This window comes from Danio rerio, chromosome 4 (assembly GCF_049306965.1).
Source record: "Danio rerio strain Tuebingen ecotype United States chromosome 4, GRCz12tu, whole genome shotgun sequence".
In the NCBI taxonomy this organism is placed as follows: Eukaryota; Metazoa; Chordata; class Actinopteri; order Cypriniformes; family Danionidae; genus Danio; species Danio rerio.
The window spans coordinates 43384218-43410911 of NC_133179.1; the positions used below are offsets into that span (position 1 = coordinate 43384218).

Genomic DNA, 26694 nt, shown 5'->3' on the forward strand with positions numbered 1-26694 from the left:
GTGTTTTTTCTACTTTTCCATATCCTGTCACCTCAACCAGCTGGGAGAGTCAAGTTGTGGATCATGATGAAGATTTTCAAAAGGTGGGTTTAGATTTCTTGAATGTTTTATTTACTTTAAATGTTCTTTTATATATATTATAGAATTTGATTGCAATTTGTTTTCAAACATTTTTCTTAGTCATGCTGGAGTCTTGAAGAGTTCTTAGATGAGCATCACCCTATATCCGTGCATCAGGAACCACCAGACGAGCGATCAGCAGCTACTACATCGTCATGGATAAAAAGGTCATCCTGTGGCTGGGAAGCACTTCATTCACAGGACATGCTTGATGAGATTTCCTAGCTCCAGTTTGTTTTCACACAAGTTTACAGCATTTATACCTTCATTTAAACTGCTGTGTTTGATATGGAGGACCAAGGAAACACCAGAAGTGAAAGATTTGCACACCAAGTTGTTTAAAATGTAATTTTACAAGAAAATTATGAGTTCAGAAGAAAACTATGAGTTCAGAGAAAACTATGAGTGACGCTATATTGAACTTTCAAATTGCTCTGATAACACATCAAGTTTGGACCAAAGGACTGAAACAGCCTTTTTGAGCACTGGTCATACATATTTTGTTGATACTGTCTGTACTAATAAAACATTTAAAGCATATTTGACATTGTTGCATTTTAAAAACTGAATGAATTGTTGAAGTGGTGAATGTTTTCAAATAAAATGTTTTTTCTTTTGTAATTTACAGTCTATTTTACCTTTTTACCATATTTACACCCAAGAGAGTTGAATAAAATAACAATATATTGTAGTAAAAAAATTACTACCAGGCGGTGTTAAATATAGTTACATTTTTAACTCTGCTCAGAGTTAAAATTAACCCTTACTTCGGTGTCAATGTGCCAACCCTTTTGAAAGTGTTGATTTAACTCTGTTTTGAGTGGACCCCATGAGACACTTTCAAAGTGTTGAAATTAACACCCATAGAGTTGTTTTGGGTCCCCATATTTTGCTGTGTATGTCAGCAAAGTATAGATACAACTTATGCAAAGGAACTAAGGGTTTACATACATTGTTATGATAGGATAATAACTTGATAATATGTTACTCATTCTAACTTCTGCCACATATAGCTTCATACAAGTATTTAACATATATAATCAGTGCTTTACATATTCAGTTATTCTACACAATCAGCCATTCAGTAATAGCCTTCTCCTAGTGTTGCTTCTGTGCAGGCATACTCATATTACACAGTATTTTTAACACATGCTGGCATGTTTGCTGCAAACACTACATACATTTTGAGAAGAAAAAATTAACTGCTTTACACTTAGAAAATACTACACACTGAGAGAATAGAAATCTTCTTTAATCCCTCCTCTTAAGACTTTAGTCTTAATATTATTGTCTTTTAACCCAAAGTGCAATTTCATAATCCAGTTCTCTTAATTACCTCTATCTAGTGACTGATATAAGCCACATAGCTGTTATCAATTGACTAGATTATGCCACTGTACTTTGACAGAAGTCCAGCCAAACATCTCCCCTCTCTTTTGATTTGAAGGAAGTAAAAGACTGTACTCTGTTTTTTCTCTTAACACATCAAAGACAACAATGTTTTAAGCATAAGTATTCAGTTGGTTCAGTCCTAGCTGCTGGTTTTCACTCATGTAGAATATACTGAAGTGATATTATATATAGGTACCATAAAAGCAATATGCAAACAAATTCAATATGCAAACATAAAAAGCATCAAATGTTGATCTTGATCTTTGGTCATCCTTGTTTCTCTTCTTCTAAGCTACCAGCATCTTCACTTGACTTTAATAGATGTTGATGGAGATGTGTGGTTAAGAGTCTGAGTTTTGAAATCTGCAGTTGTGCATTCATCATCCCTTGACTTGTGGCACTGCTGTATGTGGTATTCAGGCATATTATCAGAATCACTCTTTACTTTGTTCTGATTTACTTCTCCTTCCACACGTTACACTTAGTAGTTTAGAGCTTTGGAATATTCAGGCTCCTCTGTTTCCGGTCAGCTTTCCCTTGCTGGAGTTGTTTCCTTTCGCTCCTTTGAGGCATTGGTACCCCATTAATGGCATCCACTTTGGCAGCTGTTGGATTTGCCCTCATCCAGATATGGTCCTTTCCTCCTGAGCTCTCTCCTTTTTCCAGAACATCCACAGATAGACTCGATCAGCTGGACCAATTGAACCTTGTATCACTGCTCTCACACATGGCTCCTTTCTGGTTTCCTGCACAGATATCGGTTTGCACATGGCAATTATTTGTTTCTTCATAAAAGTCCCTACTGCATTAGACATCTTTGCAAACCATTCCAAGAGGTTATGTGCAAGGGTTTAGGTGAGATTATATGCAAGGTTTTATGCAAAGTTTCATGTGGTTTCTTGCAAGGGTCGACCCAATAGCAGTTCATGCGATGCAGTGTTAGATGCTTGTTTCTGTCAGTTTCCATGCCATCATTCACCAATGCACTTGTTAACACATTAAACCCATTAAGTTTATTATTTTCACATCTTTCATTGAGCGTTGGCCTTGATGGATCATCTTCATCTCTTTCAGCCATTTCTGGTAATTGAGCATACAATTACTCTCTCTTTTGCTTTATTCACAATTTTTCATACTCCTTTAGATGTTTTTATTTATTTATTTTATTTAATGATGTTTCTTATTAACTTTGATTTTAATTACTTTATGAATGCAAACCTTTTATGAACTTATTTCTGCTGATGTTTCAAATCCTTGGAAGTACTTCTTTTGTCACAAATGAATAACTGTTCCTGCTTCATAATTTGCTTCTGGTACCATCTCCAATCATCTACTCATCATAGTTTCTCAACTGTGCTTGTTTACAGAATAATTCTCTATCCAGTCAACACCAAAAACAGTCATCATATCTCACTGTCTGGAGCAATGGTCTCCAGTCAAGTCTTTTAATTGAACTAGATCTTTGTGAAGCTGTAGATAATTCAATCACCCACATATTGTGACAGTGTCCATCCTAAGATCTTCTCCCTAATTTTGACCCTTCTGCATTCTGGTGTATACAGTATTTGCTAGTCATCAGCCTACACAAGAACAAACAAGTTTCTACCCTCCTCTGGTAGTTACCTAAAATAAACTCAATAGAAAATAAGCACTTAATATATTTACCATCCAAAAGAACATATCTCCACATACAATATGAACTTCAGCTGGAAAATCTTCTCCTATTGATTGCTCTTAAATCATATTATCAACATTAAGCCTCTTTGATCTGTCTTGATTAACCATTTATTTTTATTATCAAATTAACTTCAATTAAATATTATTAGTTACGTATAATTTATTACTCCTTTAAATTTAAATAGAAATGTCTAGGACAGATTGTATATTACAGTAAATGTTTCTATTAATGCTCCTATTTTTACACTTTTTGATAGAGTTTTATACCTATTTCAGCATCTAGTGTTTTTCTTTCTGGGCAGATCTACATCTGATTTAATTTTAACCCTCACTTTGCTGGCAGATTTTATCTGCATCTCAGTCCTGTAACGACAATCATTTAGTTGGAACTTGACACTTCTTTCTTTTACTAATCAATTTTCTGAGCTATATATTAATTTCTTTTTGTCTTTGAGTTATTTTCTTTTGGCTCATAATTATTTCCTGAGGCATTCCCCTCAAATTAGTTGTTCATACAATTTTGATGCATTTTTTTATCAGCTGACTAAAACTTACTGTATGTATCGTAAATTTCTGTTTGCTCTGTTTTAACTATAATTCCTTATTAATTCCTTATATTGTTTTCTTAAACACTTTTCTCTTTCATTTTTTCTTATAGCAATTTAGAACTGTTACTTTCTGACCTTATGTCCTATGAATTTTATTTCAACTTGTTATTTCAATCTTCTCTTTAACTATACATAATTTTTCTAGATTTGAATCTCTTTCCAGTTTTCAATATCCAATCTTGATTTAGGCCATTTACAATAAGATTATGCTAAGATATTTCTTTTACTTAATTTTAACTTAAATACTTAATTCCATTCTTATTTATTCTCCTATTTATTTATTGCCTTATTAAAAGCTTTTTCTTTTTCTTTAGTTAGTCTGCTGCATTGTAATTTATCCTTCTATGTTTAAGGACTTTTATGATTAAACGTATTAAAACTTAAACCTAAATTTTTTAACATTCATTATAATATATCATTCAATATTTAAAGTTTCACCTTGAAATTACCTTATAACACTTTTTCTTACTTAAAATTTGCATGATAATAATTTCTCTCAAATTGACAGGAGTCTGATTTGATACAAGAATGGGTAGCTACACTTTTGTTCTTAATTTTCCTTCTGTAATGCTTGAACTTAATTTAGACTATAGGAGCTACTTTGAGGTGGACTGTCAGACTATCCCCCCTCGCAACCTGAGACAACCAGCTCACAGATTGGTGCTTCTGTGGTGTCCTGACATTCGTTCATATCAGGGCACAGTTTTTCCCCCTCTCTCTCTGGGCTGGCTTCTTTCTTTGACTCAGCTGATGTAAAGTTCTGGTGAAGCGTTTTTTCTCTTTGATCAGTTCATCAGTCTCTCGTTAGTGTCTCTTTTTACAGTTTTTTACAATGGCTATGACACTTTTTTCAATACATTTAACAAATTTGCTAAACTCTTAACGCAGTTAGCACAACATCCGTCTTCGTGGGCTATACAATTAACACATTTCTTGTTGCTTTAACACAAAATGCATCCAGTTAACACAAATTTAAAATGCTTAAACTTCTTTTATACACAAACACAACTAAGACCAAAACAATGTAATTTTAAAGTCAAATTTACAAATGCTTTCACACAGTATGTCAGAACAGATAACTTCATGTTCTAAACAGAACTTATATAGGCTAAAGTCAATTGAAACACAAATATATTCCTGGTATTTTATTCCATCACCAATGACAAACAGCTTATTGCAGTTATGTAAATATATAAATCATAGCTGATTCCCATCTAGCAACCAAACTCAGGTGTTCAGGTTTTTCCAATTACATGATCATATGTTATAAAAGAGGACTATTTGAGCTGATCTTGTGTGGAAAAGGAACAATATACAGCAACACAAAGAAAGAAAGAAAGAAAGAAAGAAAGAAAGAAAGAATGCCTGCACGAGGGAGAGGAAGACGAGTACCAGGACAAGGGAGAGGAGTGGGACAAGGTAGAGGGAGAGGAGTGGGACAAGGACCAGGGAGAGGAGTGGGGCAAGGTAGAGGGAGTGGAGTGGGGCAAGGTAGAAGGAGAGGAGTTAGAATGCGTGGTGGCGCTCAAAGAAGGACCAGAGCTAGGGTAACTGATCAGATAAGAGCTACTATTATTGATCATGTCATAAACCACGGGCTATCATACAGAGAGGCTGGTGAACGAGTACAGCCAAATCTCAGCCGGGACACAGTGGCATCCATTGTCCGCATTTTCAGGGAAACCAACAGGTAGGATATTGCTTCTTCTACAGTAAAGTGTAACTAACCATTTACTGTATTAGAGTAACTGTATGCCTTTGGTCTCTAAAAAGTATCTGTATTTTGTCCCTCTAAGGTTTCAACGTTTACCTCCCTCAGGGGGCAGAGGAAAGCTCCTGAATGAAGAACAGGAACTTGCTATTGTCAACATGGTGATTGCTGACAATGAAATAAAACTGAAGGAAATTCAGTCCAGAGTTGTAGAGGACAACTTTGTCTTTGGGAATATTGCAGCAATTAGCTTAACCTCAATTTCTCAGACTCTAGCTAAACACAGAGTCAGAATGAAACATCTATACAAAGTTCCTTTTGAAAGGAACAGTGAGCGCATCAAAGAACTCCGTCACCAATATGTCCAGGTAAGGTTATGCAATACAGTCATTACTCTAATATACACAGTGTGTTTTAAAGTAAACTACTCTATAAACCTGGAGTTCATTAGTACATAGTGTACATCTATGTGTCTAATTACTTTCAGAGAGTCATGGAGTTGGAGGCCAATCAAGTTACACATGAAATAATCTATGTTGATGAGGCTGGCTTCAACTTGGCGAAAAGGCGTCGCCGTGGGAGGAATATAATAGGCAAAAGGGCCACAGTTACCGTGCCGGGCCAGAGAGGAGCCAACATCACCATGTGTGCCGCAATCTCCAACAATGGTGCACTCCTGCATAAATGTCAGATTGGCCCCTACAACACCGACTGCCTTCTCCTGTTTTTAGAAGACCGGCATGAAAGACTGGTGCCAGAGGTGGAAAGGGGACAGGTGGAAGACCACTTGCCTGTATATGTTATCACGTTGGACAATGTGGCATTCCACCATTCTCGTGCAGTCACAGCCTGGTTTGACGCTAATCCAAGGATGATGTCCCATTTCCTTGCCCCTTACTCCCCTTTTCTCAACCCTATTGAGGAGTTTTTCTCAGCCTGAAGATGGAAGGTTTTTGACCATCGTCCACATGACCAAATGGCCCTCCTGGATGCAATGGATGCTGCATGCCAAGACATCACAACTGAACACTGCCAGGGGTGGATAAGGCATGCCAAAAGATTCTTCCCACGGTGCCTTGCCAGAGAAGATATTAGGTGTGATGTGGATGAGAACATGTGGCCAAATGCAGAAGACCGGGCAGAATAGAGGATTACTTTTTTTATTTTATTATAATTCCATTTTTTTTTTCTGGTTTATTTTTGCAAATAAAGTCTGTACTGCAGCAATTCTGTTTCTGTATTTTTATTTTTTTTTTTTACATAAACTGTACATTTTATAAAGCTGCTCTGAGATGGTTGTTTTTTATATTGAATTTCTGCAGCAAAAGAAACAAAATGCATGCATTTACTAAACCCAACAACACAAAACTGTAAAGAGGCTTCAAATATAAGGGCAGAGCTGACACAAAATAATGCAGTTTCTGTAATGTCAGCTGATGATAGTGTTTTTATTGTCAGTGTATTCTGATTGACTAAATGTTTCTGTTGGAAGAGAACATGTGTTAGTGTTTTGAACAATTATGTCATTTTGAAACATGTTTATAGTGTTTTGTTAGACATGGTGTATTGTGTTCGTTTATTATTGTATTTTGAAAAGTAGTTTAGAGGTTTAGTTTATAATGTGTGATTTTGAGCATGAAATTAACTGTTTTGCCAATTGTGTGTTTTAGGTGTGTTGCTGCGTTAAGAGTTTAGCAAACTTGTTAAATGTATTGAAAAAAGTGTCATAGCCGTTGTAAAAAACTGTATTGTCTCTGAACAAATGTAGCTTTTTCAGTCCTCAGTAAATCCTGGGCATAAAGTTCAAGTGTCCAAAGCCATTTTGCTCTTTGTGTTTTTTCACATGCCTTTCCATTTGCCAGTACACTCAGAGATGTCTGGTAGGTACGAGTCTACAGTCCCCCAAAGTTCATCCCTATGTCCTCTTAATTAATATATATATAGAATTTAGCTCATGACTTAATAAATCTTTTTTTTTTCTTTTCTTTTTCTTTCCCATTTTTTCCTTCATCAAATAAAGACTCCTTTTATCCAATTTGTTTTTATTAATTCATTAATTAATTTATTTTTGTTTGCTGTTTAACAACTTATTTTTTCGAATTCTCAATAATTTTTATAATATGTAAATATGCTTAATTTTATATTTGTTAAATGTCCTTATAATAATTTTTTTGGCTTCAGATTGTGCTTCACTTATTTTTATTAATTTATTCTAGTGCTTGCTCACTAGTTACATTAAATCTTACATTATGTAATTTCTCTAACATTTCTGTTTTTAATTCACCAGCACTACATGGTGCTTACATCTGATATAACTGTTCAAAATCCTTACTGCAATAGCTTAGAGTTCATAGTACTAATTTAACTCCACATGTTTGTTAACTTAAAGCATTTTTCCAATCAGAAATGCAATTTGTAATTCTCAATCACTTTTTAAGTACATCAAATATTAACTACAACATTTTTTAACTCACTCTATGATGTTCTTTAATGTCTCCTCAGTGTCTATGCTTTACATCTGAATCACTGCTTTTACTACAAATAGCTGTTGGCTTACATGACAGCCTGTAGCTGTCATGTACAGTTTTTAGGATTGCTTACACACTAAAATTAAAAGTAGTACACTATTAGCAAAACCTTACACACAAGTATCAAAACATCAGCCCATATTTGCACAACTCTAAGCACATTGTCAACTTAACACTTGTTGCAAAACTCTACACACAGTGATTTGCAAAACACTAAACACACTTAACATACATTACACACTAAAATCTATCATGAAGTCACTTCATTGCAATACCAAAGCACGGACTGTCAAATCACTGCACCGTCCAACCAATTGGTTCAACACAGTCATCAGGTGTGCAAACACTTGTTTGATTAATTGTAGACACACCAATCATGTGTTTAAGCACTGTAAAATGCCAGTTTCAATGAAAACCATCAGGTCTCAATATCAACACTGGCACACACCATTACAGTTTTTTTGGATTGCTTAAGCACGATTTTCAAAACAGGGCCCATGTTTTCAAAACAGTACACACAATTAGCACAACCACACACCCAATTAGCAAAACACTACAGATCCTTTGCATAATTAAACTCTTGTAAAAACTATACACTTCTGTTTAAAAACCACACTTTACCATAAGAAACACATTTTCACATTTACTATACTCTGTTTGCACAAGTTACACTCTGCTGTGATAAACTTAAAACACTTTTAGCACTTCTACTTCCCTATGATTAGAGTAGGCTACCATCAACAAAGTACAAATATAAAGTAAATCCACCAAACAATACTCAAGAACAATGCTGCACCTTGAAGAAACTCATTTATTCATAAACATGTCTAACATGTTGACATAAGGATTTAAAGTACTGTAACATGTCACTTTAAGTAGTGAACTGTAAGTTAGACATCGTCTCTTCGCCTAGCTGAATCTGGCATGAGAATTATCAACATTGCAATGTTGTCCTTAGCAAGACACCTTGGAAAGAAGCGTCTTGAATGTAGAATCTTGTATTGCTGCTACCTCCATCTGGTCACAGGCCTCCTCCATGGTTTGGATGAGGGGTACCTCAGCCTGGAGATGGAGATCATATACCTTCCACCACTATGCCGAGAAAAACTTGACTATAGAGTTGAGGAATGGAGAGTATGCTGGAAGATATAGGACAGTGAAATGTGGATGTTGCTGAAACCAGTTCTGAACCAGAGCAGAACAGTGGAAAGACACATTGTCCCAGACAACAATGTATTGCGTAGGATCGAATTGTTTGCTGCTTTTATGTTGTGCATTTGGTCCAAGAATGTAAGTATATGTGCTGTGTTGTTAAGGCCCATATGGACATGGCAGTGGAGGACCCCATTCTTTGTAATGGCTGCACAGTGTAACTGTATATTTCCCCCACGTTGCCCTGGGACATTGACTATAGCCCTGTGGCCAATGATGTTTCTTCTACTCCGTGTTCTCGTCAGGTTGAACCCAGCCTCATCTACGTAAAGGAACTCATGCTGGATCTCCTCTCCATCTATTCGTTAAACTACCTGAAGAACAGTGTCAGGCAAAATTGTGTAGTTCAGTGTAGATCTAGTATTACAGTACAGTAAAAGATTATCACAGTCTTTTTACCCTTTCGAAATTGTGCTCTAAAGGCACTCCATGAATTTGTTTCATTTGAATGTTTTTTTTTTTTTTATGGTGTGTGCCAGTGTTGATATTGAGACCTGATGGTTTTCATTGAAACTGGCATTTTATAGTGCTTAAACACATGATTGGTGTGTCTACAATTAATCAAACAAGTGTTTGCACACCTGATGACTGTGTTGAACCACTTGGTTGGACGGTGCAGTAATTTGACAGTCCGTGCTTTGGTATTGCAATGAAGTGACTTCATGATAGATTTTAGTGTGTAATGTATGTTAAGTGTGTTTAGTGTTTTGCAAATCACTGTGTGTGGAGTTTTGCAACAAGTGTTAAGTTGAAAATGTGCTTACAGTTGTGCAAATATGGGCTGATGTTTTGATACCTGTGTGTAAGGTTTTGCTAATAGTGTACTACTTTTAATTTTAGTGTGTAAGCAACCCTAAAAAACTGTAACTACTTGATACAAGTAATGCAAAACAAAACCATAAGGTAAAAGAGTCAATGAGATGGCAGGTCTTGACATGAGGACTCCTGAGTAGCCACAGCATCCTGGGGTAGCTAGCACAACAACTTTTATATAGCCATTGATGAGTAATGCAGGCATCCAATCACGATTTACCACATACTCCAACCTGGGGTCTTGGGATCATCACAGAGTGTATTAATATTGTAAAACTTAATACCTGTCACTCTGCCTAAATCATAAAATATTCATCAAGTTTTTGCATTTTACTCAAAAAAGTAAATGTAGTAAACTAGAAAGAATCTTGAACCTAAAAATAAAGAAACTTTACTATAAAAGGATGCAACACAGGACAATTGAATGGGCTATCTAAACCTGAGGCCCTGGTATACTGCAAACTAACTGTCCTGAAGCTCCACCTTCTTTGATGTGTGGTGTCTTACCAGTGATTTGTTTCTCATTCAGGGAGTCAGACAGAGAACATAATCCAAAACAACACTAGCTACATGAATACACTGGAGAGAAGAGTACAGATGTATCCGCACAAGTACAATCACTTGCAAAAAGATTTTAAGAGGTGCTGTTTGCCAGATGTTTATGAAACTGTTCTTTATCAGCAGCCACCATTGTTTATGGTAAACAATTTCAAACACATTTTTAACCCCACCTACTGCAGTGTAGGAGTGTTGGAAAACAGTATACCAACACTCAGCCTTTTCATACATTATTCAGACATGACACATCCTGAGCAAATGAGAAAATGTTTTGCTGCATTCAGGTCATGTGTAAAATGTTTTGTCCATATGTTTCTTAAGCTGCTCTGAATGAGCGAAACTCAGTAGACACTGGTCAGATCTGTATGATTTCTCTCCACTGTGAATTCTCTTTTGAGTTTTCAGATGCGTTACCTGATTAAACCTCTTGTCACAGTATGGTCACTTGTATGGTCTCTCCAATGTGAATTTTCTGGTGCAGTTTCAATTTTGGAGCTGTAATAAAAGTCTTCTCACACTCAAAGCACATATACTCTTTCACATCAGTGTGGATCTTCATGTGTTCAGTAAGGTTTGCTAATCGGTTGAAACTCTTCCCACACTGAGTGCATGTGAATGGTTTCTCTCCAGTGTGGCTTATCATGTGTTGATTAAGGGATGATAATTGGCTGAAACTCTTCCCACACTGAGTGCATGTGAATGGTTTCTCTCCAGTGTGGCTTATCATGTGTTGATTAAGGGATGATAATTGGCTGAAACTCTTCCCACACTGAGTGCATATAAATGGTTTCTCTCCAGTGTGGATCCTCATGTGTTGATTAAGGTGTGACGAGCAGTTAAAACTCTTCCCACACTGAGTGCAAGTAAATGGTTTCTCTCCAGTGTGGATCCTCATGTGTCGATTAAGGTTTGATGTTTGGTTGAAACTCTTCCCACACTGATTGCATGTGAATGGTTTCTCTCCAGTGTGAATCATCATGTGAATCTTAAGATCGCTTTTTCTTCCAAAACTCTTTCCACACTGAGTGCAAGTGAAACGATTCTTGTCTCTCCTTTTCAAACTACCATCAGTCTGTAAATGAATTTTTTCCTCAATTTTGACATGATGTTTCTCCTCTTTAATCCCCTCATTCTCTTCAATAAGGTCTGAAATAAAAAACATTAATTTTAATTTTTTTTAAGTCTTAAAAACTCATCAAAAGCTGAAAAGTTAAAAGACACTGGAAACATTGGCTTCACAATGTAATTTTCATGCACATTAAACGTAAAATAAATCAAATATTTTGTTCAGTCCAATAGTGTGTGCATATTTAAGCAGATTCAATTGATATTTCAATAGTTCACACTTTGGTTCACAAGTTTGGCATGCTGTCCCAGGAGAGAACCCTGAGCTCAAAAGTTCCTTGAGCACTGTGCTCAATTCCCGTGTGCAGGGCGAGAGGGGAGCTCCAAGCTCAGGTAGGTCTCGAGTGCTCCCCCTATTTTGTTAAGAGCTGATGACGGAAAATGATTGTTATAAAGAGAAATGCTGCTAGATAAGAGTTTGACTGTAGTGCTAAATTTAGATTGATCAATTAACTTGTGTATGTTGTAAGTGTATGTTTTTGGAATTTGGGAGGAAACCGGAGAACCCAAGAAAAACCCACACGAACACGGGAAGAACACGGTAACTTCGCACAGAAATACAGCGGGCATGTTAAAGGACAAGAACCGGTGACGTTCTTGCTGTGAGGCAACAGTGTTAATCACTGGGCCACCGTGCCACCCAATTAAAAGAATGGTGGAGGAGTAGGGGTTGGAAGGAGGGATTCTTTAAATTGAAGATGACAATAGTGAGAAATATTGGCTCTTTATAGTGGGTTAGGAATTGTCTGATTGGTGGATCATACGTAGGTAATGTAGAACCAGCCATGTTCAATCATAATCACGTGATTCTCTTAAAAATAGTTTATAAATAAACTTCACTTCAAGAGTTCACACTTATTTGATGATTGATTATAAGCAAGTTTGACATGCTGTCCAGGGAGAGAGCCCTGAGCTCAAAAGGTCCTTGAGCCCTGGGCTCCCTCCCATTTGCAGGGCGAGAGGGGAGCTCTGAGTTCAGGTAGGTCTCGAGAACTCCCCAAAATGCTCTGCTCGGCACAGCAGCCTCGTATTTGAAGAACCCCCCCAAAAGGCAAATGAAGATCAATGCAATACCTGGCTGCTTGTAGAAGCAAAAATGTGACCAGTGTGGGTGTAAATGGTGAGATAAGAGTGGTTGTTGCTAGTGGAGTAGTGGTGTACTGGCAGACAGATTATGTACAACTTTGTGTGCTCCCGGGGCAGTTTTAATTGCATGGACCGGGCGGGAGAGTGAGGTAAATGTAATGATTTGAAGCATGTATGCGTGAGTTCTTTTAGAGAGGATCAATATGGCAGTGTTGAAATGTAGCTATAAAGTTCAGCAGAGTGTCTCTGCTGCTGCACACATGCGGCGAGTGTCAGTATCATGGAATTATTGAAGGGTAACTACACATCCACAGAGGAGTTTAAACTACTATGGCAGAGCAGAGTATCAGTATGAAAATTTGGAAGTGTTCAGGCAGAGCGTAACTGCTGCAGCAGTGATGCAGAGGGCAATGAAGCTCAGCGGAGCGTCTCTGCTGCTGCAGAGGTGGAATGGAATTCAATACTGGATGGGAAATACGCCTCCGTAGTGACATTTTAACTGCATTGGCAGTGCTGGGAAGTGTATCAGTAGTGAATGGCTAAATGGAAGTGTATATGAGCTCAGCAGAGCATCCCTCCTGCAGCCTCCAGCAGTTGTGCAGAGGGGAATGAAGCTAAGCGAAGCATCTCTGCAACTGCAGAAATGCGATAAAGTCAGTAATAAAAGGAAAGTACGCCTCTGGAGAGACGTTTCAACTGCTGTGGCAGTGCTGGGGAGTGTGTCACTAGTAAATTACTAAATAGAAGTGTATGTGAACTCAAGCAGAGCGTTACTGTTGCAGCTGTGTTGCAGAGGAGGAATGAGGCTCAGCAGCGTGACTCTGCGGCTGCCAAGGTGTATTGGTAGTCAGTGTCTGGAGTGTTATGTGTGTTCTTACAGAAATGTTATGATGGAAGTGGATAGGAGAGCTAGACTGACACTGTTGCTGCAGTGGTGCGATGAGTGAATGAAAATCAGCATATTAAAGAGTTGAGTGAACTCCTGCAGGAACGTTGGTTCTGGTCAATAGTAATGTGGGTATGAGCTCAGATAAAGCTACAATGTTGGTGTAGTAGTGCAAAGGGTGAGTATAGCTCAGTAGAGCTTCTAGAGCGTTGTTACTGCTACTATGTAATGTAATTAATTTGTGGTCCGTATGGAAGCAATATGTGTCCCCTCTAAGCCTCTGCGGCTGTATTATTGCGGGGAGTATACACACACACACTCATACACACACATATATATATATATATATATATATATATATATATATATATATATATATATATATATATTTAGTGAGGTCAATAAGTATTTGATCAACCTGTGATTTTTCAATATCTCCTACTTAGAAATCATGGAGGGGTCTAGAATTTTCACCATAGGTCCTTCTCAATGTGAGAGCCAGAATCTAAAAATAAAAATCCAGAAACTGCATCGTATGATTTTTAAACAATTTATTTGTAAATTAGTGGCTCAAATAAGTATTTGATCACTTGAGTCAAAAATGCTTAATATTTGGTACAGAAGCCTTTGTTAACAATTACAAAGGTCAAACGTTTCCTGTAGTTCTTCACCAGGTTTGCACACACTGCAGGAGGGATTTTGGCCCACTCCTCCATGCAGATCTACTCTAGATCTGCCAGGTTTTGGGGCTGTCACTGGGCAATACAGAGTTTCAGCTCCCTCTAAAGATTTTCTATTGGATTTAGGTCTGGTGACTGGCTGGGCCATTCCAGAACCTTGATATACTTCATACTGAGCCACTCCTTGGTTTTCATAGCTGTGTGCTTTGGGTCATTCTCATGTTGGAAGACCCAGCCACGACCCATCTTTAATGCTCTGACTGAGGGAAGAAGGTTTTTGCCCAACATTTCACAATACATGGCCCCGTTCATCCTCTCCTTTATAAAGTGCAGTCGTCCTGTCCCCTGTGCAGAAAAACAACCCCAGAGCATGATGCTTCCAGCCCCATGCTTCACTGTAGGTATGGTTTTATTGGGATGATACTCATCATTCTTCTTCCTCCAAACACAACGAATGGGGTTAAGACCAAAAAGTTCTACTTTGTTTTCTCTGACCACAGGACTTTCTCCCATGACTCCTCTGGATCTTCCAGATGGTCACTGGCAAACTTCAAACATGGGTTGACTTAAGCAGAGGAACCTTCCTTGCGATGCAAGATTTTAAACCGTGACGTCTTAATGTATTACTGATGGTAGCCTTGGAAATGGTGGTTCCATCTCTCTTCACAGCATTGACCAGCTCCTCCTGTGTAGTTCTGGGCTGATTCTTGACCATTCTTAGCATCATTGATACCCCACAAGGAAAGATCTTCCATGGGGCCTCAGTCCGAGGGACATTGACGGTCATCATTAGCCTCTTCCACTTTCTGAAAATTGCTCCAACGGTTGTTCTTTTTTCACTAAGCTGCTTGGCAATTGTCCCATAGCCCTTTCCAGCTTTGTGAAGGTCTACAATTTTGTCTCTTGTGTCTTTTGACAGCTCTTTGGTTTTGCCTATGTTGCTACTTAGACGTTTGACTGATTGTGGAATGCACAGGTGTCTTTATGACTGATAACAACTTCAAACAGGTGCTATGAAATTAAAATCTTGAGCAGAGTGTAGCTGAACTATTTAAAAGCAAAATAACAGGTCTTTGAGGGTAAGAAATCTGGCTGAAAAGTAAGTGATCAAATACTTATTTGACACACTAATTTACAAATAAATTGTTAAACAATCATCCAAAGTGATTTCTGGATTTTTATTTTTAGATTCTGTATCTGGAAGTGGAAATGCACCTATGGTAAAAAATCTAGACCCCTCCATGATTTCTAAGTAGGAGATATTGAAAAATCACAGGGTGATCAAATACTGATTGACCACACTGTATATATATACATATATATAATATATATATTAATAAATAAAAGTAATTGAAATTAAAGTCCTATGCTAGTAGGATGGAAAATAGGGAGAACGGATAGATGTGTGCTGCTTAAAAATTCATGAGTGTTGGTGTTGGCTACTGAGAATTCTTCTCTGATGTTATATTGGCTGAGGGGAAAATATGATTTGAAGGCATTGGAGGATCAACGTCCGAGAGTTTGTATCTGTTGTTGGGAGAGGCGGTTGTGGGCTGCTGTAGTGGCTGCTCCTATCCTGAATGCGTGTGTAGAGAATGGTTCGGGTTGGGGGAAGCCTGAAATGCAGAGAACTTCTTTTGGGTGGTTTTTAAACCAAAAAATATGTTACTGGATGGTTAGCTTTGTCAGTAAAAAGTGAGGCGAGGGGGTTATGTTCTTGGGCTCTCCTGTAGTGTAAGAATGCTGAGAGGATTTGTAATGGGTGTGTGGGGGCGAGGGGATGTCAAAAATGTAAATAAATTGTTCTTTGCGTCGCTGATCTGTTTTGCTTTGCTTAGTTTCTTTATCCAGCGAGGTAATATCAGATATGGTGGGTGGATTGTGGGATTGAAATTAGATGTTATCGTTAGTTCGGAACATCTCAGAAATGCAGATAAAAAGCTAGTGTGAACATGGCATCAAAAATGCGGGCTGTATGAGTGGAAATATATCCTTTGCGTAGGGAGTGAATGCAATTAGAAAAGGATGTGGAGTGTAATGAGTTGTCTGGCATGGGGTAGGGGTTGTATGCCTTTGATAAGGAGGGTGGTTTGAGAATTTGAGTTTGAGACCCATGTATAAATTTGTGAAAAAATTGAATCCCACATAGGTAGCTTCAAATTAAACTAGCTTGTATGTTTTTTGAAACGTGTAAATGTGCAATGAATGAGGTGATAGAGAGGATTGAAAAATCTGGAAAAGGTGTTTCATACAAAGAGTGAAAGTGTTTGAAAGAGCTCCATGCAGTGACATATGACTGGAGAGTTCTAGGGGCGACTGCTTGAAGGATGAGAGAAATAGAGGATTCTCTGAGATGATATAAAGGGTGGTTTATGGCAATGTCATCTCTGAATAGTGAGGAACAGGTGTTGGATGATAAACTTCTTGAAAGAAAAACAAGACAGAGTCAGCAATTCGATTTTTTCAACCTGGTACATGAACAGCAGTTATAATAAATTGTTTTGTGGCTGCCATTCAAGCGAGATGTCTTTACAAGGGCATGAGTGACAGCGAGTGTGAGCGTCCTTTATTAATGCATTGTACTGTAGCCTCGTTGTCACAGTGTATAAGAATGCTGGTGGCGGACCACCCGTCACCCCAAAGAATGGCTGCGGCGATGGGATATAAATCGAAAAGTGCAGATTACTGTTCGTTTTGTGGCATTTCCAGCATTTGAGGGGCCAGGATGACACGAACCAACAGTCCTGGTAAAATCCCCTGTAACCGAGGTGGGCTGCTTCAGTGAATAATTTAATAACTACTAGTAATGTTATGAAGTCGCTGTAGAAAAAGGTACAGCGATTCCATTGCTTAAGGAAAGTAATCCATAAGCTGATTTTGTCACGATTGGGTTTAGTGAGAAGGATTGTGTCTTCAAAACCGAGGACTGTGGTGGAGAGTTGAAGGATGTGCGTAATAAACGGTTGACCTTAAGGGATGATGTGCATGGTGAAATTTAAGTGACCGAGAATGGAGAGGAGTTTGCGTTTGGTACATGATTGATTTTCGAGAAAGATTTGGCAAAGAGATGTGATGCAGTCAATTTCCATATTTGGATGAGATGCTTGGATTTTTTTTTTGAGTCTAATTTAATGCCCAGGAATTCAATGGAAGTGCTGGGACCGGAGATTTTTTCCTCTGCTAAAGGAATTCCGAGGTAAGTAAAAATTTTTTGGGTGATCGCATAATGTTTGTTTGGAGTTGTTGACGTAGAAGAAATGATGAGGAAATCATCTAACAAGTGTATGAGGCAAGGAATTCTGTAATTATTGGAAAGTATCCAACATATGACTTCTGAGAGCATGTAGAAAATTTTAGGGCTACTTTTGCAGCCGAAAGTTAACCGGACTGTGAAGTAGAATTTGGAGCGCCAACGAATGCCAAAAAGGGGCTAGAAGTCTGGGTGGATTGCATGACTTAAAAGGCAAATGTAATGTTGTCTTTAGCTAGCCAGGCATTGCGGCCGGCGGTTTTGATAAGGGATATGGCTTGGTTTCTGTTGTGGTAGTGGAGCAAGTATTCGTCTAGCGGAACAGTGCTATTAATGCTGGAGAAAATAGAGTTATGTGGCGCAGAGAGATCAATTATGAGGCATTTTTTACTAGAACATTTTCGGGTTGCCACACCTATTGGACTAATGAGATATGTGTCAAACGGCGGAGCTGTGAAAAGCCCGATCATAAAATCATTATCACTCTTTTTTTGTTGATTAGCTGATCAACTGCGTTTGCAGATTGTTTTTAGATTAGGACAGGTTGTATAAAGGGGAGGCTGAAACACCTGGGTGGAATCTGTGAAAAATTAGTATCAGCATGATCATTTAATTGAGATAAGGAATATTCACTGGAATCGATAGGTAGTTTTTATATTTTTTATTGCTTGATCTAATGATTGGGGAAATTAGTTTTGCGTTTGACCCACTGCAGAAAGAACAAACATGGAGGTATTTGCAGGGATTTCTGCCAATGTTAAATTATTGCAGATGTCACTGGAAGGAGAGGATGGGAGAGAAGAAGGGAGAAGAGGAGGAATACTGAAATTGGATGGGCGTGGGACATTACTGGTGGATATCCAGGTTTGTTTTGCATTAGTGGAAGGAGAGATGGAAGGGCAGGAGGTAGTGATGTGAAGACTGGAGTGGCAGACTGTGCAGGCTAGATTGAAAAAGACCCAATTATGGAGATCAAAGCACACGGCCCCCCAGTTCGGACTTTATTCCATTGGGTCACCCCAATTGCAAATTTAGTGGAAAATACTTTGTGGTAAGTGTAAAAATGTGTACCCCCGTAGGAGAGCGCAACCATGTAGTCGTTTAACTTGCACCTACTATGGGGGAAGACGAAGCAAATTACGTCTTTGTATCATGCGAATGCCATGGAAAACTCAACTAATGATAGAATGCGTGACTGTGTGTTGGATGACTGTTTTAAAGTGAAGATGAATTTGCTGCAATTCACCTGACAATCCTCTGTGGGAGGTGAAACTGGTGATAATGTAATGAGGTCCATGTCTGCACCTAAAAGAATCTGATTTCTTGTAGTTACAGAGATAGGGGGAGGTTTCAAAGCCAGACTGTTGGGTGGCGCAGAAAAGGTGATGGCAGTGAAAAGTGTGTAATGGGGACATGCTGAAGAAACTTTTGCGGGAAGGGTAGAAATTTGAGTTGGGTCTGTGCTGGTGTGTGCTGTAGGGAGTGTAAAAAGAAAAGAGGGGGGAATAGGATGAGTTGTACGAGAGGGGGGCAGTTGGTTTAGGGGTATAGGACAGGAAGTGAAAGGTTGAGGAGGCAGGGAAAAAGGTTGATTTAAATAAAGGGCAGAAGGAGCGTAAATATTAGAATGGAAAGGGTTAGAAGAGATTGGAGGAATATGAGGACTTAGGAGAACAAGAGGGAGGGGCGGGAGGCCAAGAGAAGGAGGGGGAAAAGTTGAGAAGATAATTGAAAGGAAGTGGGGAGTCCTTGGTTGAAGTCCTGACGGTGTGACATAGTTGGTGGTGACTGGGATTCCTGGGGATGTGGTCCTGTAGGTGAACTGCTAGATACGCTTTTAGTTTTGGATTTCCTTTTTCCTGGTTGAGTGCGGGTGGGTTGAGGGTACAGCTGGGCAATAAGCCAAAAGAAATTATCACAATAATTTTTTTTTTCATTGAAGTCGATGTCGATATTTATCACGGTAAACGTAAAATCTTTATATCTATCAATTTTATTACATTTTCAGAATGCCAATCTCTTTGTGCAGCTGATTAACACATTTTGTGAAATATTTTAGCTGTCTGACTATATAAATAATAAAATAATAAGAGAATAATCTTAATTCAGCATTTACTGTCACGTTTTCAACAACCAAAATCATTACCTACAAGTTATTGGATATTGTTGTTCAACATTAGAAAACAAACAAAAAAACAAAAAACGGTTTGGAACAAGTAAAAGGTGAGTTAATGGTCACAGAATTTTCAGTTTTGGATCAACTCTCCTTTTAATGGTGAGTATGGTTAATATAGGGTGAAATATACATTAATATATATTATTTAGGGATGCTAATGATTACTTGATAATCTAATGATTGTCGATAACGCTTAAACCGATAGACCTTAGGCCTGTTTCAGAGAGGAGGTTACATGAAAACAACCCTGAAATGAGAGAAACCCTGGGTTTTCCGTTTCAAAATGGTAGGTTTGTTAAACTCAGGGAAAGCAGGGTAAGTAAAACCTATTTCTGAAAGAGAGGTAACCTTAACTCAGAGTCAGTTACTGTGGTAACTTACTCTGTGAACCTAACCTGGTCGGGAGCAGGTTTTATTCTCTAAACTCTGAGTTTCTGTTGGTCTCCTCCCCTTTTTTAAAGACAAAGCGAAATTTCTCACCATAGCCTTGCGTTTCCACTCACCTATTTTAATGCTCATTTAAGAGATGCGCATAAAAACGATTGATGGACACGTCATGATGCACATAACTTTGGAAAATAAACATAAAAAACACGCACATAACAGAGTAGGATAAACTTTTATTCGATAGAAAAGAAGTGCATAAACTACGATGAAAACACTTTAACTGAACAAATTACAGTATGTGCGTTAAAAAAAAAGGTTTGTTATAAGAGATCATATGATGAAAAAATTTTGTGGGAATGGACAAACCAGCAGGCTGAGCACACTAACACATCCTAAATGCTGTTTTTCTCATTCATTCTAAAAAGCCTTAATCGTTTCAGAATTAATGTTATTATATTATTAATGACCTCCAGAGTGTCTGGAGTATGTCAAGAGTGTCTGTTCTCCACGTCTCATTGCTTCAAACACCTCCACAGGTTTATTGTGTGTCAGCATTGTCTTCTGAGGCGCAAGTACATTTATTAAATATAGAAAAAAATTATGCAGCTTCTACCGCAGTAAATTCCGCCTTTACTGTTGATATTTGGTGCCCATTTAATCAGGAAGTGATGATTTTGTTCTCTTTGACTCATTGGATGGAAACACTGCTTTATTCGCACATATCTTTTATGCGTTATTCCAGTTTTGCACATAAATTTAATTAATATATTTGGATGGAAACATAGCTATTGCCTACATTACAGTCACACAAAGAACAAAGTCACGTACAAGAATGGCTTGTCTTTTTTTAATTAATAAAGCTTAACTTCATTGACCTTTAACAGGGACAAGTAGCCTAGATTAATTAGGATTAGTATTCTTTCTAAAAACTATTTTTAGTTCTGCTTACATTCTAAATGTCATATTTAGATGTCAGTGTCAGTGCACTTTTAACTCACGCTGCTCAGACCGCGCCTAGTTAATTAATTAAAATGAAACCGTGAAAATAGTTTAATGGACTGTTTTGGTGCTAAAGCATATTAGCCTACCTATAGCGGGCTTGTTTTAAAGCGCTTCACCTCAGAAAATAAGGATTTAAATAATATTCCACTGCTGTCGTATATTTGCTGCATTTTTAATATGTCATTATTTTAAAGATTATGTCTTGAGCATCTGATTTCTCCACAGTGATTATGTCCTTTGTGGCCCGATAGTGGTATTACAGATTTCAAAACAAATATCTTAATATTAAAAAGGAAAGCCTGGCAAAAAATCCTATTAATGTCATAACAAATGCCCTTAAATCATGGAGCCTGTAGAACAAGTTTCAATTGTTCAGAGATGTGTTTGAGATTGTCTTTGTCATATATTTTTTCTGTCTTTCAGGGTTTTTTTTTCTTGTAAGGCACGGCTTTCAAAAAAGATCACATGAGACTCTGCTGGGTGGTTGCCCTGGTTTACCAACACTTGTTTGGGTCTGTAATTTCTTAGCATCTTCATAAGTATAGTATTGTTTTAAATTATGAAACAGGTTTGTAGTGTTTCCTGCTTTTGATGACACGAGTCATTGGTGCAGTTTGCAGTGCATGTTGCTCTGTTTAGTGTCGAATAGATACAAAGTAGACTACTGAAGTCTAGTGTCATTTTTTGTCAACAATATCTGTGATTCTGACCTTTTTTAGCGTATTTTTTTTCTTACTCCTTTAAGTCCAACTAACACTGTATGGCTGTAAACGTGCACAATCAAAACCTTACATATACAAGGTTTTAAAACCTCGACTTTTTCAAACTGAGGCATACCTTGAAAGCGGTTATCATCCCATGCCTGAGTAGCATAACAAGGTTTTTAGGATCCAAAAAAAAAAGTCTTAGGCAAAAAGATAACAATAGCGGCGCCTGCTGGTATGTGATAAATATGGTCAATATTCAGAGAATTTCTGACTAAGCTTACACTTAAATGTTTGCATATCATCAGCATGCTGTAATCTACGGAGACCCGGGACGTGATGGTGAGAAATAAAAGTAGGTGGAATGAAAAAAAAAACTGGGTGGGAGAAAAAAAGCTACAGAAGCTAATCTGGGATCAGTTTATCGTACAAAGTGCGTCTGTCAGTCGGCGCATATACACACATTCACTGGTTCAAAGGTAGCATATGAAAGGCGACGATTGACGCACAGATTTATTGTAAAGAAAGTGAATGCAGAGATTTTATTATAAATTTCAGGGTGCTTTTAAATGTTAAAATAAATCAGAAATATGGGGAAATAATTAATGATAGGATGATAGTGGGATAGAATGGTAAAATACGGGAAAATTTTGACAAAAAAACGGAAGGGTTGACATGAATGAAGTGAACAGGAAGTGTTTGAGGAGAAACAGTTTTTCAAGAGAATGCAAAACATCTTTGCGAGGGAACGCCAGAAAACTTAAAAATATATTTTCCTATCCCACCAGTTTTTTCCCTATCACGTCCCTTCCGGATCTCCATAGTAATCCATTTCTTAAGCAGCTACAGTCATTTTTAGACTAGTTTGTTGGCCAGTTGTAGTCAGTCCAAAGCTACGCGTTATTGTTCCACTATAATTTGTTTGTTTTGTCTCATGTCGTCCCACAACATCATAAAGTGTAGAATACTGTACAATGTTTTATAATAATTTATTATTTTAGTGTCCATTTCACTCAGAATATTTAATATTGGGGGCATCCACATTTTTTGACATACTTTAAAACAGGGTTTCTGCAGGTTTCACCAAGTTAAATGTAAGACTTTTATGACATTTTAAGACTATTATGAATGAAATTTTAGACTCATAAAGGGCTAAAGGCTAAGGAATTTTTCAAATGGCCCAGATGGAAAAGTTTTTTATTTGCCCTATCAAAAAATATTATGATTTAACACATTTAATAATGCACTAATAAATGAATAATAAAAATTAGAATATTTTAGATATTTCTTAGCAAAAGTTTTTAAATATTGTGTAAAAACAAGCAGGCTTTACTTATGTCCATACACTTTTCCAAACATCAACTTTCATTGAAAAAATAATAAAAAATAAGCAAATATCGTCAGCTCAGGTAAACTTTTTTAATTTATAGTTTTTGTTTATTTTATATAGCACCAGTGCTCAAGAACACTTTACAAACAGTAGGAGAACAAGAAAAGCAATAACCCTAAGAAGGAGATGGGAAATGGGAGACTAATATTAAATAAAAAGAATGACAAAAGACACAAGAACAAGTAACAAGAAATAAACTCATTCCTGTCTTTCAGTGAGTGCTTATGTGCGTTTAGGAGAACTAGGCAGCACACTCAGGGCTGCAAGATGGATTTAATTTAGTATTCATATTATTAAATATATCTGAATGGGGATCAGATAACAAAGTTGGTGTTTGAGAATGAAAATCAACCTGTTTGTTTCTGCAGATCTTTCTGTTTGACTGTGAATGTTTCTTCAATCTTCACATCTTCACTCTCCTCTTTAATAAATGCCATCTTTATCACAGTGTGGAGATCAGTCGCTTCAGCAGGAGTTTTTCTCAGCGTTTGGACACTTTATCCTGTTTAAAACGAACAAAACAATAAAAATGTCCTGTTTAAAATAAATAAAACACTGAACAGAAACAAAATAACTTCTCTTCAACTAGGGGTGTAACGCTATTAAAACCGAACCGAAATATCGTGATACACCAACCACGATGTATCGCGAAACTCTCGGGGCGTACCGCGGTACTCTCACGCCCCCTGCTGCCCATTGTTGAGGTTGACTTCACTTGTCTCTAACTAATTGAACCAATTTAAACACATCTTTATTATCACATTTGATTAAATTGTTTTAGTAATGATGAGGTTTTGTTCTAAATATTATATTTTAAAGTTAGTATTTTAGTGCATGTCATGTGACTTGAGTGAGCATCATACTCGTTACTACTGGACGCAGGATGGCTGCTTCACATAGTACTGAGATTGCAGATCCCTCAGACACATATAAGTCATCTGTGTGGAAACATTTTGATTTTCCAGTTAAGTACAGGAATAGAATTCGTATACAAAAAAGAGAGAAATATTTACACTAATAAAAATAATATAATAAAGTAGCAAATTCAAACAAAGTATCAAACAAAAATTAGTTAAACTCAAGCAAGGGGATGATAGTGAAGACAAACAAAAGAAATAAATATAACAAAACAATTCCAACTCATGAATAACCCCTTACCTCGCTAAAAACTGATGAAAAGGAAAAAAAAGGTCTTCAGCGCTGTGCGCCGCATTCTTCCCTATACTGAATAAAATAAACAAAGATGACGTTCACCTCTTACCTGATGTCTTTAACAATACATTTTCTACGTGTTTGCAAAATGGAAATCGTATGACATTTTCCCTATCCACCTTACACTAAGACTGAACTTGAATAGATACAGCTATATTGTCGGGAAGGAGCGGAGCCAAAAAATAATATACAAATCAATTGAAATAAAAATGTACAAACCTCACAAAATTTCTTAAAGTGGGCAAAAGTAATGCAAAATAATTTTACCCAAACGAAAGTTAAGCAAAAACAAAAAAAATCATAATCATGTCAGAAAAATACACGAAAAACGAGATCAAAGGAAAAAGCGCTCTCTCTCTCTCTCTTTCTGACATGCTTTTTACATTCCCGCACTGCGTCGCCAAATTATGATAGATCGGTCTCCTGACCAATCTGCTGTCAAAAAGGCTGACCTACAGAAATGACCGGCATGAGCGAGAGAGAGAGAGAGAGAGAGAGAGAGAGATCGGGAGGCAAACATACAGCCGGCTACAACCCTAACATTAGTTTCAGACACAACTGCAATTTATTTTACTGGTGAATATGTCATGTAAAAACACTTAACAAACACATTATATGTATATTTTTCATTAATTTAAACGGAAACCTATATCTAACTGAAACCATAGATAATCAAAAATGAGCTTTTGTGTCAGCACAGAGATCCAGCCTCTCATCGGAGAATGTGGATATTATGGTGTTTTTAAAGAAGATCTTTCACTAGTCTACACTGCAATTATTTAATTTTAGTTTACTTAATTAAGATGGCTGCACTAAAGAGAATAGTTTTTTTTTCTGACTAGTCTATATTGGAGGTATTTATTTAATTTTAGTTGTTTACTCGGGTATCCTGACTGTACCAAAAATGTGATGACAAAGTTAATAAAGAAAAAGTTAAGATGTTCTTGTTATTAAGTGAATCTATTGTCCCTTAGCATTGCTGTTAACATGACATCAACCCTAACCCCACAGCAAACAGAAACCGAACCGTATCGTGTGTTAGAGAAAAGGAATTTATTTTTATTACTTTTGTATTTTTTTATTAGAAAAATGTTTAGACTAACAACAGATTAATCAATCTTTCTCTTTTGTATTATAAAATGTCTTGACCAGACAAACTTCCTCTTTTTTACTGTGCTGCATACTTTTTAGAAGAACTGCTGACTAGTGGAAAAGCAGAATAAGAATAAATTGAGGGTGGGGGCCTTTGTTCCAGAACTATAGTCTAGACATGTCACAAGTTGTCCTGATGCTTGTAGAAGTTGTGAAATATATTAAAGATGCACGTAATTGTTCAGTTCTGGTATGCAGAGAAAGGTTGCAGAAAGAGGAAGTAATGTCCAGGGGTTGCAAAGAGCCAAGGGACTGCAGAATGACTGATAAGTGACGTTAAACCAAAACTCCACCTGTTAAGATCAGTTGTGTATATATATATACTGGAGTCAGGAAATGTAAGTCAGTTGCGTTGCGAACCTCCTGAATGTAATTCTTGTATTGCATTGGGGTAACGTAACCCAGAGCTCTGTCATCGAATTATTCATTTGTATCTAATAAATTACTAATATTTTTGGCATTGAAGAAAACCCTCTCCAGACCTTTTCTTATTGAACACGCATGGAATAGAGATAGATATTCCAACACGTGGCTCCAAAACCATGAATCGAACCGTGCCTTTGGTGTGTCGGTACATCCCTGTCTTCAACACTTGCTTTATCAGTTTGTTTGTACGAGAGTAATAAACAAAAATAAATCAGGTAAAAGAGTAAGTCTGATTAAGAAACAAAATGCCACAAATTACCCTACCAAAACTAGTTCTCCATTTCTTATATATAGTGATGTATACTTAGAATGGAATGACATTATGCTGTTTAATAAATTAAACTTTCATTATAACTCAGACTTTTCTGTTGCTTTATTCAAACAATAGCTCTCATTACTGGGAGTATTACGTTGTATAAAGAGTTTAAAAAATTTTTGTCAATAGCCTGTACATAATTTAGCATCGGGTGAAAACCTGAAACTTTATTCAATCGCTTTATATTCATGTAAAAGCTTCAAAACAAACCTCTTTCCAGTCGTATCACAGTGCAGGAGCGACGCAGCCTTATGACATCACACGCCGCGCCAAAATAAAAGTC

At 37.3% G+C, this 26694-nt stretch overlaps 2 protein-coding genes and 1 long non-coding RNA gene across 4 annotated transcripts in view; 1 reads left to right on the top strand and 2 right to left on the bottom strand.

The window, feature by feature from the left end:
- LOC137490959 (uncharacterized) lies at nt 1-741 on the top strand. The gene is made up of 2 exons (XR_011010979.2): nt 1-83; nt 181-741. It is a non-coding gene; the product is annotated as an uncharacterized lncRNA (long non-coding RNA).
- LOC137491225 (uncharacterized) overlaps nt 1-26694 on the bottom strand; it is a 482468-nt gene that overhangs the window by 157547 nt on the left and 298227 nt on the right. The gene's annotated exons all lie outside the window — the stretch shown is intronic.
- Nucleotides 461-26672, bottom strand: LOC137489627 (uncharacterized). Of its 2 annotated transcripts, XM_073947461.1 has the most exons (4): nt 26622-26672; nt 23658-23807; nt 11034-11765; nt 461-2258 (listed from the first exon to the last, which is right to left on the bottom strand). In XM_073947461.1, exons 2-3 carry the CDS (start codon nt 23740-23742, stop codon nt 11050-11052), a joined length of 801 nt encoding a protein of 266 aa, XP_073803562.1. In that variant the 5' UTR covers nt 23743-23807; nt 26622-26672; the 3' UTR covers nt 461-2258; nt 11034-11049. The 2 variants fall into 2 exon arrangements, with proteins under 2 accessions (XP_073803562.1, XP_073803560.1); XM_073947459.1 differs by lacking the exon at nt 461-2258 and having other exon boundaries at nt 8832-11765.